The sequence below is a fragment of the Dendrobates tinctorius genome, unplaced genomic scaffold, assembly GCF_039654945.1.
Source record: "Dendrobates tinctorius isolate UK_male_01 unplaced genomic scaffold, ASM3965494v1 ptg000032l, whole genome shotgun sequence".
Taxonomy (NCBI): Eukaryota; Metazoa; Chordata; class Amphibia; order Anura; family Dendrobatidae; genus Dendrobates; species Dendrobates tinctorius.
Window position 1 is genome coordinate 20,661,867 of NW_027361700.1, and position 13,606 is coordinate 20,675,472.

Sequence of the window (13,606 nt, forward strand, 5' to 3'; positions counted from 1 at the left end):
CCACGGACAGGGGTGGGGCATTTTTCTAATCTTGGAAAAAACACAATTTAATTTGTTCTATGTAATGAAATTTAAATGCAAAAATGTAGGAGGAAACTAAAATTGCTTTCTTTGACCTCCATTGGCACAAGTGATCAGCTAAAGCTGAAATAAAAGGTACACTAGGTGAAAAATGAGGCTTTACCTTAGAGATCAAATCCTGGAATGTCAGGGTGAAGGAATGGAAGACAGACAATAAAATAACAAGACCGCCACCAGTCAGAAATTAGCCATACAGCAATCTACCAAATGCCCATTACGAATGAACTAAACAATAAAAAAAAAAAATTGAGAAGGGTCATTAACTGGAATAACGGTACATTTGTTTACAACTGGTGGCAAATCACAATTTGTATGGGTACCTTAAGGCACTCTACATCCAATGGCACAATGACAACTTTTAAGATGTTGGAATAAACTGCATTAAGCATCTTCAGATTATATTAGGCAGCCTGAACCAATATAACATACACAAGATTAAGTATGCAAAAGGAAAAGAAGAAACAAGAAAAGGAACAGATATTGGACCCTCTTGGCTCTATCATTCCAATCTCATAACATCCTGTGCATAAGACATCATAAAGAGGGGCCATGAGCATGGAACTCCTCTTTATGACATCTTATGCAAGCTCTACGAGTCAAAGAAAAATAAAACAACCCTATTAGGGTATATTCACATGCAGGAGAGTTGCGGTAATAATATATGCGACTGTCACATCAATCTGAACAAGGCAGAGAAATCCATACACGTGCTACTTAAATGACCTTATTCAGACTGAACACATTTTCAGTGGCAGAAACCTCTGCAACAAAATGACAGCATGTTATTCTATCCTCAAAGGATTATTCTGGTAAAAGGTAGACATTTATCCACCTCTTTAAAGAAAATGGCAGCAGCCATATACATGATCACTAGAATATATAATCAAGAATTACTGATTCTGTTTCCCCAACACTTAATACAATCCTGCTTTTAATGACTACCAAGCAGAAATATTTGCTCACCTATTTTCCAAGCAGAAATATGTACAAGTTTTGGCTAGTTTCACATTTGCGTTTCAGGGCGCAGCGACGGCCTGCGCACGGCCGCCGCTAAGCCCCACCCCCTCCGATAGCTCCGCCTCCGGGCGCATGACGCTGCATGCGTCCCCTATCTTTATCACTGAGGACGCAGGGCGTGCGCAGTATGCGTTTTGGCGGTGCCTGCGTCCTTTTGATGGTGCGCCGACTAGCGCCAAACGCAACCTGTTGCAATTTGGTTGCGCTCGGCACACCGTCAAAAGGACGCAGAGGCCGCCAAACGCATACTGCGCACGGCCTGCGTCCTCAGTGATAAAGATAGGGGATGCGTGACGCATGCAGCGTCATGCGCCCGGAGGCGGAGCTATCGGAGGGGCGGGGCTTAGCTGCGGCCATGCGCAGGCCGTCGCTGCACCCTGAAACGCAAATGTGAAACTAGCCTAATGTGGTGCGAGACTACCCCATAGTAAAAGAATTTAAAAGGGTTTTCTCCAATAGAGTTTCATCATTTCCCCATAACACTGGATAAATCTTATTACATCAGTGGGGGTCCAAGCCTAGGACCTCCATAAATCCTGAGAATGTCCTAGGTGGTCCTATTCCCTATAATCAGGTCAGAGATGTATAAAGTGATGACTATACATATGAGCAACACAGTCAATTATACGTTCTAGAGAAGAAGCTGGAACTAGCTCTGCTTCATGCCAGATTAGAGTAGACAAGGGGAAGAGGATGCAAGATCAGCTGGGGACCGTAGACCACTATTGACCCAACATTTATCACCAAATCATATAGGTATGTGTGTAAGGTTCAATGGTAAAACACTTTTAAGGCTGGAAAATGAATAGTCCGACAAAACAATCACATTTTTAAACAAAGATAAGTACAGGGTAATTAAAATCCATCAGTTTTTCACTTTCTTTGGGCCACCAACATGCTGTGCTCAGGAACTGATGTCTGTATAATTATAGGAGTCTTGCAGTAATAAGTTAATCGCTTATCGAGTGGACAGGTGTTAACTGTTAGATTGGTGGGATATGAGACCACCAAATGGGGATCATGTACTCTGTCTGAGCAGAGCAGAGATCACACATATGTACTGTTGTTCTAAAACATATGGAATTGGCAAAAATGGCTGTGCCCTATACTTGGCTATACCCGACAGTTGCATGGAGGCTGATGAGCAAATAAACAGGGGACAAGACACCCACTCTGAGGGTCAGTGGGTTCTCAACAGTCAGATCCCAAAAATGTAGCAGTTATCGCTTATCCCTTAAAGATATGGTCTCTATATGTTTTCGACTACAAGTAGAGCAAAAATGACAATGACAAGCTCTACGTTTGCCATCCTACCCACAGGGTATGGGGGCCTATCTAGAGTTCCTGTTGGGGTACAGTCAGACCGCCGTATAACACGGATGACGATTGCATTGTCGAACTGGCCGGCAGCTCTCTTGACCAGAGCATGGCAGCATGTATTTCTTTGCAGATGTCATGCTTAAGTCAGGAGAGCCACGGACCATTCCAAGCAATGCAATTAGCATCTGACTGCTTCCTAAGACTGGTTTGCAGTCTAACGGTTACAGCAGTGTGCAAAATATACATCAATGTCAGATGCAGGATAAGCATTACATGGAAAATGGATACTGACTGCACTGGGTACCAGACTCGTGTCACAGTCACTTTCACAATAGCAATAAGGCACTTTAGAGACTCCCACTTTCCAAGAGGGAAATACAATGGTACATCATGGCCACTTCAACGTCCAATACTGCAGACAAGGTAAGCCAGTGTAGGACCCACATTCAGGAATCTCTCCCAGTCTATTCCAGTTTCTGTACAGAGTTCACCTTCAGAAGATATAAGCTGTCGTCCTTCAAGAAACTAGATGGGAGAGAAATAACAGCTGTAAATCAGTGAGAAGCCCAGAGCCTATCTAACATCCAAAACACAATTTCACCATCTCCTGGCAGAATGGTGGTACAGCAAAGCAGGAGGACTGTATGGTAAAATTAAAGGATTCCAAAATAAAAAAAAATCAACTTAGATCTTAATAAGAGCTGCAAACACGTGTACCTCCATAGTTACAGGCTACAGAGGAGTCCGGTTTATGAAGAACAAACTATTTAGATGTCGAATATTTAATGGCTAATTGTTTGTGCAGTCCTAGGTGTTAACACAAACCATAATTAAAATGAAGCCGTATCATTTCTGCTTGTTGATGGTTTCCTTGTAGCAACAGAAATTTAGTTTGCACTGAACACAAGGAAAAACTGATACTGAAAAACAAAATCTCATGCACATGACAAAAGGCACCTGGGGACACATTTCCTACAGTATCTTCTTGCTTTATTGACGGTTTGGAGTGACTGAACTGCTTGGCCGAACTGTTCACTTGCCGATGCTGCACAGAGACGCAATTTTGCATCGGAGGCGCGCGGGGGGGTACAAATCTGTAGCAAACAGCTTATAAGAGCTGCACTCCTTGCCTTGGAGACCAGCCTCTCTAGGCAACAAGCAGTAAACTATAGGATTAAAAATCCCTCCAATCTTGAGAACACAAATGATCAATTGGAAAGTCACTTGTTTTTACAAGTACATTGCAATTTTATCCATTTATCATGATGATAAATCCCCTTTAAGACCAGTTCTTCAAATCCAGGTCACCACTGGTTAAAATGTCCCTAAACATTTGTAAACCATTCAGAATTTTCCAAACATGCATAACTTTGACCTAAAACTACATCAGATTTTCAAGGTCCTAAAATAATACTGTTTAGTAGAGGGAGGAGGCTGCGTGGGGCTCACGCAGCAGAGGGGAGGAGGCTGCGTGGGGCTCACGCAGCAGAGGGGAGGAGGCTGCGTGGGGCTCACGCAGCAGAGGGGAGGAGGCTGCGTGGGGCTCACGCAGCAGAGGGGAGGAGGCTGCGTGGGGCTCACGCAGCAGAGGGGAGGAGGCTGCGTGGGGCTCACGCAGCAGAGGGGAGGAGGCTGCGTGGGGCTCACGCAGCAGAGGGGAGGAGGCTGCGTGGGGCTCACGCAGCAGAGGGGAGGAGGCTGCGTGGGGCTCACGCAGCAGAGGGGAGGAGGCTGCGTGGGGCTCACGCAGCAGAGGGGAGGAGGCTGCGTGGGGCTCACGCAGCAGAGGGGAGGAGGCTGCGTGGGGCTCACGCAGCAGAGGGGAGGAGGCTGCGTGGGGCTCACGCAGCAGAGGGGAGGAGGCTGCGTGGGGCTCACGCAGCAGAGGGGAGGAGGCTGCGTGGGGCTCACGCAGCAGAGGGGAGGAGGCTGCGTGGGGCTCACGCAGCAGAGGGGAGGAGGCTGCGTGGGGCTCACGCAGCAGAGGGGAGGAGGCTGCGTGGGGCTCACGCAGCAGAGGGGAGGAGGCTGCGTGGGGCTCACGCAGCAGAGGGGAGGAGGCTGCGTGGGGCTCACGCAGCAGAGGGGAGGAGGCTGCGTGGGGCTCACGCAGCAGAGGGGAGGAGGCTGCGTGGGGCTCACGCAGCAGAGGGGAGGAGGCTGCGTGGGGCTCACGCAGCAGAGGGGAGGAGGCTGCGTGGGGCTCACGCAGCAGAGGGGAGGAGGCTGCGTGGGGCTCACGCAGCAGAGGGGAGGAGGCTGCGTGGGGCTCACGCAGCAGAGGGGAGGAGGCTGCGTGGGGCTCACGCAGCAGAGGGGAGGAGGCTGCGTGGGGCTCACGCAGCAGAGGGGAGGAGGCTGCGTGGGGCTCACGCAGCAGAGGGGAGGAGGCTGCGTGGGGCTCACGCAGCAGAGGGGAGGAGGCTGCGTGGGGCTCACGCAGCAGAGGGGGAGGCTGCGTGGGGCTCACGCAGCAGAGGGGAGGAGGCTGCGTGGGGCTCACGCAGCAGAGGGGAGGAGGCTGCGTGGGGCTCACGCAGCAGAGGGAGGAGGCTGCGTGGGGCTCACGCAGCAGAGGGAGGAGGCTGCGTGGGTCTCACGCAGCAGAGGGAGGAGGCTGCGTGGGTCTCACGCAGCAGAGGGAGGAGGCTGCGTGGGTCTCACGCAGCAGAGGGAGGAGGCTGCGTGGGTCTCACGCAGCAGAGGGAGGAGGCTGCGTGGGGCTCACGCAGCAGAGGGAGGAGGCTGCGTGGGGCTCACGCAGCAGAGGGAGGAGGCTGCGTGGGGCTCACGCAGCAGAGGGAGGAGGCTGCGTGGGGCTCACGCAGCAGAGGGAGGAGGCTGCGTGGGGCTCATACGATATACAGAAGGGGCTGTAATCGGGTTCAAACAATATATATATGGGTGTCAGCATAGTTAACTCTGTCCAATATTAAGTGATACAATTAATATATATCAATATTTATAATATATCAATATTAATATTGAGTTGAATTTTGTGCCTATTGGTTCGGTCCTCCACAAAAGTCACGGTCTCTCATGAGGCCCCTTGAGAAAATTGACACCCCTGTTCTATTGTGTTATTTATCATGGATTTATATAAAATTTGTAAGAAAAAACTATTCAAATTAAAGACACCGTAGTACTTTTTTTTTTTTCATTCTCCATACACGTCAGTAAAGACAATTACTTTGCCTCCTCATAGACTTTAGATTTTACAACCCCACTCCTTAATAACAGAGGTGCCTGGTGTTTTCATCTGGGTTAACCTTCCAGTCCCACTGTGATATCACTATGCTCTTCTGGGAGAGCTACATGTATTAGGTGAAGGATTAGTAGTGAAATTCATGGCTTGATCTGTTAGCATTATAGTAAAAAAAAAATACAATAAAAAAAAAAAAAAGGTATAAAATGTAAAAAATTATCCCGACTAATTTCAAATGACAATGATACATGACAAGCTGCAGACTATGATGAGAAAGTTACCTGTTTATCTAAGGGTTAATGCAGACAGGCTGAGAACTCAGTGTGCTGCTGTGCAGGATCAGTCTGTGCTGTATCTATAGATAAATTCTCCCCAACAGGCACATCGTGTAGGAAAACATACCTCTGCAAATATGAACTATGATCAGACACACCACAAAGTTTTTCAATATGCCTTTGTGAAAAATTGGCATTGGACACAGAGTAATCTTCATTACATCTAGAGGGTGTATAAAGCCGTGATGTGCCCATGTGTGTGATCCCTATGTTGTATTTACATTTTTTTATGATTTTCAGTAAATCACTGCAAGTGATACAGTTATATTTATATGTTTTTTTTAAATTATTTTTTCCTTCAAACCAGAGCTACACTAAACCACTAGTTAGATGAACACAATACACTGAACTGAGCTTATTAAGTGTATAATAGACCTATTGAGATCCATCACCAGGTTGACAAGGTCAGGAGCTGGAATTGTGCCTATACCTGAGGGCATTTAGACAAAGCGTGTTATCCCAGACACCTGGTATTCGCTTTTGTTTTGTTAATAATCCAATTGAAAAGCAAAAAAAAAAGTTTTTGTTTTTTTTTAAATACAGGCAATTTGTCAGCATATTTTAGCTATGTAATCTTGAGAGCAGCATGATTTAGGGGCAGAGACACGGCTTACAGTACTACGTCACTTATTGGGCTGCTTGTTGTAGTTTCAATAAAATCAGTGCTAGATTAGCAGATGATTAATCACTAGAGGACTAGATGTCTTGTACCATGTAGTCCTCCTGCTTTGTATAACTGTGCCCCCACCAACAGAAAGATGCCAATCAGTTGTGGGGGTGGGGTTATGTAGAGCTCAGCATTCAGAGAACTGCTGGATCTGCTGCAGAGAAATAAAAGTGACTATATCACAATTGCAAAAAACAGCCTAGTAAGGGATACATGACTGGAATCAGGGTCTCTATCCTTACATCAGAGTGACATATTCCCCTTTAACCTGTTCCTGACCACCAATGGTAAATTAACATACACCTTCGGTCTCGGACAGCTCATAGAATCTCACGGCTTTCAGTATCACCTCTATGCTGATGACACACAGATCTACATCTCTGGACCAGATATCACCTCCCTTCTAAACAGAATCTCTCAATGTCTGTCCACTAGTTCATCCTTCTTCTCCGCTAGACTTCTAAAACTTAATATGGACAAAATAGAATTCATCATCTTTCTCCCATCTCACTCGACCCCCCCAGCGGACCTATCCATTAAAGTAAATGGCTGCCCACTCTCCCCAGTCCTACAAGCTCATAGACTCAGGGTAATCCTTGACACTGATCTCGCTTTCAACCCACATATCCAAGCCCTTTCCACTTCCTGCCGACTTTAACTCAAAAATATTTAATGGATCCGTACATTCCTCAACCAAGAATCTGTAAAACCCTAGTCAATGCCCTCATCTCCCGCCTTGACTACTGCAACCTCCTGCTCTGTGGCCTCCCCTTTAACACTCTTGCACTCTTATACCACCTAATTTTTTTGTACACCTCTTCAGATATTTCCCTTTGGTACAAAAAATAAATTGAAGTGACCAAATGAATTCATATAAAACATAGAAATTTTTATTAATTCATTAAAAAAAAATTAAAATTCAGGAACAAAGGTAACTGGAAAAAATGGAGGCTAATCTAAAATATTTCCATCTTATTGTTTATATGGCATGAAACATTAGATATTGTCCCAAAGATCTAACTCTTGCACCCCTCCAATCTATTCTAACTCTGCTGCTCGACTAATCCACCTGTCCCACCAGTAATTCTCCGGCCTCTCGCCTCTGTCAATCCCTGCACTGGCTTCCCATTACCCAAAGACTCCAGTTCAAAACCCTAACCATGACATACAAAGCCATCCACAGCCTGTCCCCTCCATACATCGGTGACCTCGTCTCCAGATAATTACCTACCCGCAATCTCCGATCCTCACAAAATTTCTCCGTCGCATCCGCCCTAATCTGGAACTCTCTACCACAACATATCAGACTCTTAGTCAACCATGGAAACCTTCAAAAGGAACCTGAAGACCTACTTTCTCCGACAAGCCTACAACTTGCAGTAACCACCGATCCACCAAGCCACTGCACGACAAGCTCTACTCTCACCTACTATATCCTCACCCACCCCTTGTAGATTGTGAGCCCTCGCGGGCAGGGTCCTCTCTCCTCCTGTACCAGCCGTTTCTGGTATTGTTTACGATTACTTTACTAGTTTTTATTATGTATACCCCTCCTCACATGTAAAGCGCCATGGATTAAATGGCGCTATAATAATAAATAATAATGCCGACGTTTCTTTATGGTAAGAAGTCTGGCAGATACCAAGAGTCGTGCAAGCACAAGGATTCAGGCGCAGAACACTAGCTCTGACTGGCATCATTGGGACCTGTTTGTTTCAGTTTCCGACCTTATCTCTTTCTAATCTTCTAGATGTTGCGATCAATAGCTATTGCTCGAATACTGCCATGTAAATGTTGGCTTATTGCCGCTGCCGGGTTGCAGTCATGTGACCGCTCCCCATATGACACAATTGGTATTAGCTCTGTGATTGGATGTCACCCATAAATGTGCATTGCGCCTTTATGGTCAGTGGACCTGTCATTGGGTAACAGTGGTCCTGACAACATAGACGCTTTCTTCTGACTCGAGGCTGAGCGACACACCTTTGATTGGACTTTGTTTGCATAGGCACTGTGTGCTTCTATGGCCAAATGCTCTTGGATTGGGTGAAAGTGACCTTGGTAACGCTGATGCTTTCTAATTGGAGGATCAGCGTATTTCTTTCCTCATCTCTTGAACATACAGTACAGACCAAAAGTTTGGACACACCTTCTCATTCAAAGAGTTTTCTTTATTTTCATGACTATGAAAATTGTAGATTCACTCTGAAGGCATCAAAACTATGAATTAACACCTGTGGAATTATATAATTAACAAAAAAGTGTGAAACAACTGAAAAAGCCGGATTACTTACCGGTAATGCTCTTTTAAAGAGTCCACGACAGCACCCACTTGGAGAGAGGGATCCGCCCATAGGAACAGGAAACCTACAGAGATAAAAGAGGGCGGTCCGCCTCTCCCCCTCAGTTGGATTTCAGAGTACCAGGAGGACCGCCAATTATTAGGCCATTATATTATCCAATATTCTAAATTTATTAACTTTACAACTAAGAAGGTGTATATACATTATGTTAACTTCTAGGGAGGGTTAGTGAACGGGTGCTGTCGTTGGCTCATTAAAAGAGCATTACCGGTAAGTAATCCGGCTTTTTACTCTTCGCCACGACAGCACCCACTTGGAGAGACTTTCAGAGACCTTCACCTGGGAGGGACCACCGTGCCGAGAACCGCTCTACCAAATTCTAGGTCCGATGAGCCTGATAAATCAAGCCTATAGTGATTATAAAAGGTAGAGGGTGTAGACCAGGTTGCCGCCTTACATATAGACTCGATTGCGACGTCTCCCCTCTCTGCCCAAGAGGAAGCCATAGCTCTGGCGGCATGTGCTCTGATACCCTCCGGAGGATTTTCATTGCTCTCGGAGTATGCCAGCCCAATCGCGTCTCTGATCCACCGAGACAAAGTACCCCTTGTGACTTCATATCCCTTCTTTAGGCCCTGGAAGGAAACAAATAGAGCCCTACTCTTCCTCCAGCTGCTAGACCTCTCGATGTATTGTAATTCAGCTCTTCTAACGTCTAGTGTATGGAACTTTTCTTCCTCTGGAGTAGAAGGGTTACTAAAAAATGAAGGGAGGTGGATCTCTTGTGATCGGTGAAACTTCCCTGCTACCTTTGGTAAGTATGAGGGATCTGGTTTTAGTATTAGCTGATCCTGGAATGTCAACAGAAAAGGGGGTTCTATTGAAAGTGCTTGTATGTCGCTAACTCTTCTGGCTGAGGTTAGTGCAACTAGCAGTACTGTTTTGAAGGATAGGTGTTTAAGGGATATTGAATCTAAAGGTTCAAAAGGAGGACGTGTTAGAGCCTCCAGAACCAGGTTTAAGTCCCAAGGAGGAACACTAGGTATGTGCACCGGCTCACTCCGCTCACAGGCCGAGATGAATCTTCTTATCCATCTATTGCCTGCCACGTTATAGCTATAGAGGGCCCCTAGAGCCGACACCTGGACTTTTAGTGTGTTAACAGATAGCCCTAATTCCTTCCCTTTCTGTAGGAACTCTAGGATCGCTGTAATCGGAATTTCTCTAGAATCCGGGCCTGTGTGGGACTCTAGGAATTTTCTCCATACTCTGGTGTAAATTTTTGTAGTTGTCACTTTCAGACTTTGTAGGAGTGTATTGGCTAATCCCTCCGAGAATCCTCTTGATCTCAACATTTCCCTTTCAAGTTCCAAGCCGTCAAGTGGAGATTGTCCACTTGAGGATGGAAGAATGGCCCCTGTGAGAGGAGCCTGGGGGTTGAAGGAAGCACCCACGGGTCTGTCACTGACATTGCTTGCAGGCAAGAAAACCAAGGCCTCCTGGGCCAGAATGGTGCTATTAAGATTATCCGTGCTTCCTCTGCTCTGATTTTCCTGATCACCTGCGGTAGTAGTATGATTGGGGGAAATGCATATGCCAGTTTGAATTGCCACGGGGCCTGGAGGGCATCCAAAATTTCCGGATTGTCTGTCATATTTAGAGAGGCGAACCTTCGCACCTGTCTGTTTTCTCTGGTGGCGAAGAGATCCATTTGGGGACGACCCCATAGTGCCACGATGCGTGTGAATATCTCCCGGCTTAGACACCACTCTCCTTGTCGCAGTGTATGGCGGCTTAGAAAACCTGCCTCCAAATTGTCTCTTCCCCTTATGTGGAGGGCTGAGAGAGACAACAAATGTTTTTCTGCTAGGGATAAAATCCTTCTTGCGGAAGACATTAAGGTGACTGATCGAGTTCCGCCTTGTCTGTTCAGATATGCGACTACTGTGGTGTTGTCCGAAAGGATTCTCACGTTTTCCCCTTGTAACTGTGGAAGAAAATGACATAATGCATATTAGACTGCCTTTAGTTCTTTTAAATTTGACGAATCCTGATCTTCGCCTATATCCCATAGGCCTTGGGCAAAAATATTCCCCATATGGGCTCCCCATCCTGTGGGGCTCGCGTCCGTGATAATTATACGGGAGGGTGTTATAACCCAAGGTACTCCTCCCGCTAAGTTATCATCCCTTAGCCACCATGCAAGGGAGGTTAGGACCTCCTGGGATAGCGTGATTTTCTTTGTCAGATTCCCCCGGTCACGGGATTCCTCTAAGAGAATTTGGTGTTGTAGCTACCTCGTGTGGAACTGGGCCCACCGAACTGCCGGAATGCAGGCAGTAAGGGATCCCAGGAGGGACATTGCTTCCCTTAAAGATATGTGTGGCCGATCTATTGCTATCCTAACCTTTTTAATTGCTGAAATTTTTACCTGAGACAGCAAACATTTTTGGTATATGGAGTCTAGCTCGAGACCTAGGAAGGACTGAACAGACTGCGGCTCGATTCTGGACTTCTTGAAGTTTATTATCCACCCTAGGGCCTGTAGGGACAAGACTGTATCAGCAACTCGCTCATTACATTGCCAAATTGAATTCCCTATTATCAAAAAATCATCCAGATAGGGTACTATTAGTGTGTCCTTCTGGCGTAAAAAAGCCATCACTTCCAACATCACCTTTGTAAATACTCGTGGTGCGATGGAAATGCCGAATGGCATGGCTGTGAACTGGAGATGCTGTATCTTGCCATCGAGGAGGACCGCCACTCTGAGGTATCTCTGATATCTGAAATGGATGGGAATATGATAATAAGCATCCTTCAGATCCAAGCCTGCCATCATACAATTGGGGAAGAGGAGCTTAATCGTGGATCTTATGGATTCCATCTTAAATTTATGATTTATTATAAATGAATTTAATTTCTTCAAGTTGATTATCGTCCGGAATGATCCGTCTGGTTTAGGTATCAGAAAGAGAGGGGAGTAAAAACCCTCTCCCTTCCTGCCCTTTAGGCACATGGACCAAAACTTTTTTGTCCAGTAGGCTCCAAATCTCAGCCTCCAGGGCCTGTTGTTGGATTGGTGAGCTGAAGGATGTTATGATTAATGAATTACGGGGTACATGATGGAATTCTATCTTTAACCCTTCTTTAATAATGCCCAGAACCCAAGGGCTAACCGTAATTTTCTCCCATTCTCGAAAAAATTTTTTTAGCCTCCCTCCTACTGGAGGGACTGGCTCCTCAGTTCCTCGTCCCTGCGGAAGGAGGATCCTCTGAACATGGCACCTTTGCCCTTTCCTTCCTTTGTAGCCCAGCGGTTTTGATTTTCTGCTGGTCTTCCCCGGCCAAATGGTCTTCTCCTAAACGCCCTCCTATAAAATGGGAGAGGAGGGTTAGGGAATCCTTTTTTCCTTTCTTTTGCCTTCGTAAGGATTTCATCTAAGGCTTTCCCAAATAAGAACTTACCCTCGCAAGGAATGGTACAAAGCTTTGCTTTGGATTGGGTGTCACCTCTCCAGCTTTTAAGCCATAGGCTACATCTGGCGTTATTAGCCAACCCTGCTGTTCTGGCTGCCATGCGTAAAGAATCAGCAGAAGCATCTGCTATATATGCTGCTGCGCCACGGATTAGAGGTATGGCGGCTCGTAGCTTGTCTCTGGAGATCTTCTGGTCTATTTGCTGGTCTAGTTGATCGATAATAATAATAATAATCTTTATTTTTATATAGTAATAATAATAATCTTTATTTTTATATAGCGCTAACATATTCCGCAGCGCTTTACAGTTTGCACACATTTTCATCACTGTCCCCGATGGGGCTCACAATCTAAATTCCCTATCAGTATGTCTTTGGAGTGTGGGAGGAAACCGGAGTGCCCGGAGGAAACCCACGCAAACACGGGGAGAACATACAAACTCCTTGCAGATGTTGTCCTAGGTGGGATTCGAACCCAGGACTCCAGCGCTGCAAGGCTGCAGCGCTAACCACTGAGCCACCGTGCTCACCTGGATCGATCCAGACCAGCATAGAGCGAGCTGTGCATGTACTAGCTATTGCCGGTTTAAACGTGCCGGTAGCTGCCTCCCATGCCCTCTTTAATGAGGCGTCAGCTTTGCGGTCAAGAGGGTCTTTTAGAACCCCTGTGTCCTCCACTGGTAAGATTGTTTGCTTTGAGGCAGAGGCCACTGCCGCGTCTACCTTCGGGACCTTAACCCATGTCGACAACTCTTCGTCGTTAAAGGGGTACCTTCTCTTTGAGGTTGAGGGAATATACTCTCTCTGGTCCTGTCTCTCCCATTCCTTCTTAACTAGAGCTTTTATCGCTGGAATAACCGGAAAAACTCTCCTCTTTCTGTGTCAGACCTGCAAACAATCTCTTGAGTCGTTTGTGGCTCCTTTGTGTCTGTGCATCCCATTGTATTCCTCACGGATTTAACTAAATTGTCCATATGATCTAAAGGAAAACAGCAACGGCCCTCCATATCGGAGGAGGATGCTGATGTGGATGCACTGGAACTATCCGAGGCTACTTCGCCCTCATCGGTGTCTACGGCCCCTGCTGGCTTAGTAGTTTCGATATTAGTAGGCCTGCTAGACTGGCTTAGGGCCTGTAGTTCTTCCCTAATTATAGCCCTTATATCTGCGGCTGATGTTGATGCCTGTTTTGCCGTTTC

The 13,606-nt window shown here is 46.3% G+C and overlaps 1 protein-coding gene across 1 annotated transcript in view; it reads right to left on the reverse strand.

Moving 5' to 3' along the window:
- Positions 1-1,446: 1,446 nt before the first annotated feature.
- Positions 1,447-13,606, reverse strand: part of PGAP3 (post-GPI attachment to proteins phospholipase 3) — a 41,908-nt gene continuing 29,748 nt past the window's right edge. The window contains exon 8 of the mRNA XM_073572570.1: positions 1,447-2,943. Coding sequence (XP_073428671.1) covers positions 2,883-2,943 — 61 coding nt within the window. The 3' untranslated portion in view covers positions 1,447-2,882. The remainder of the gene's footprint in view (positions 2,944-13,606) is intronic.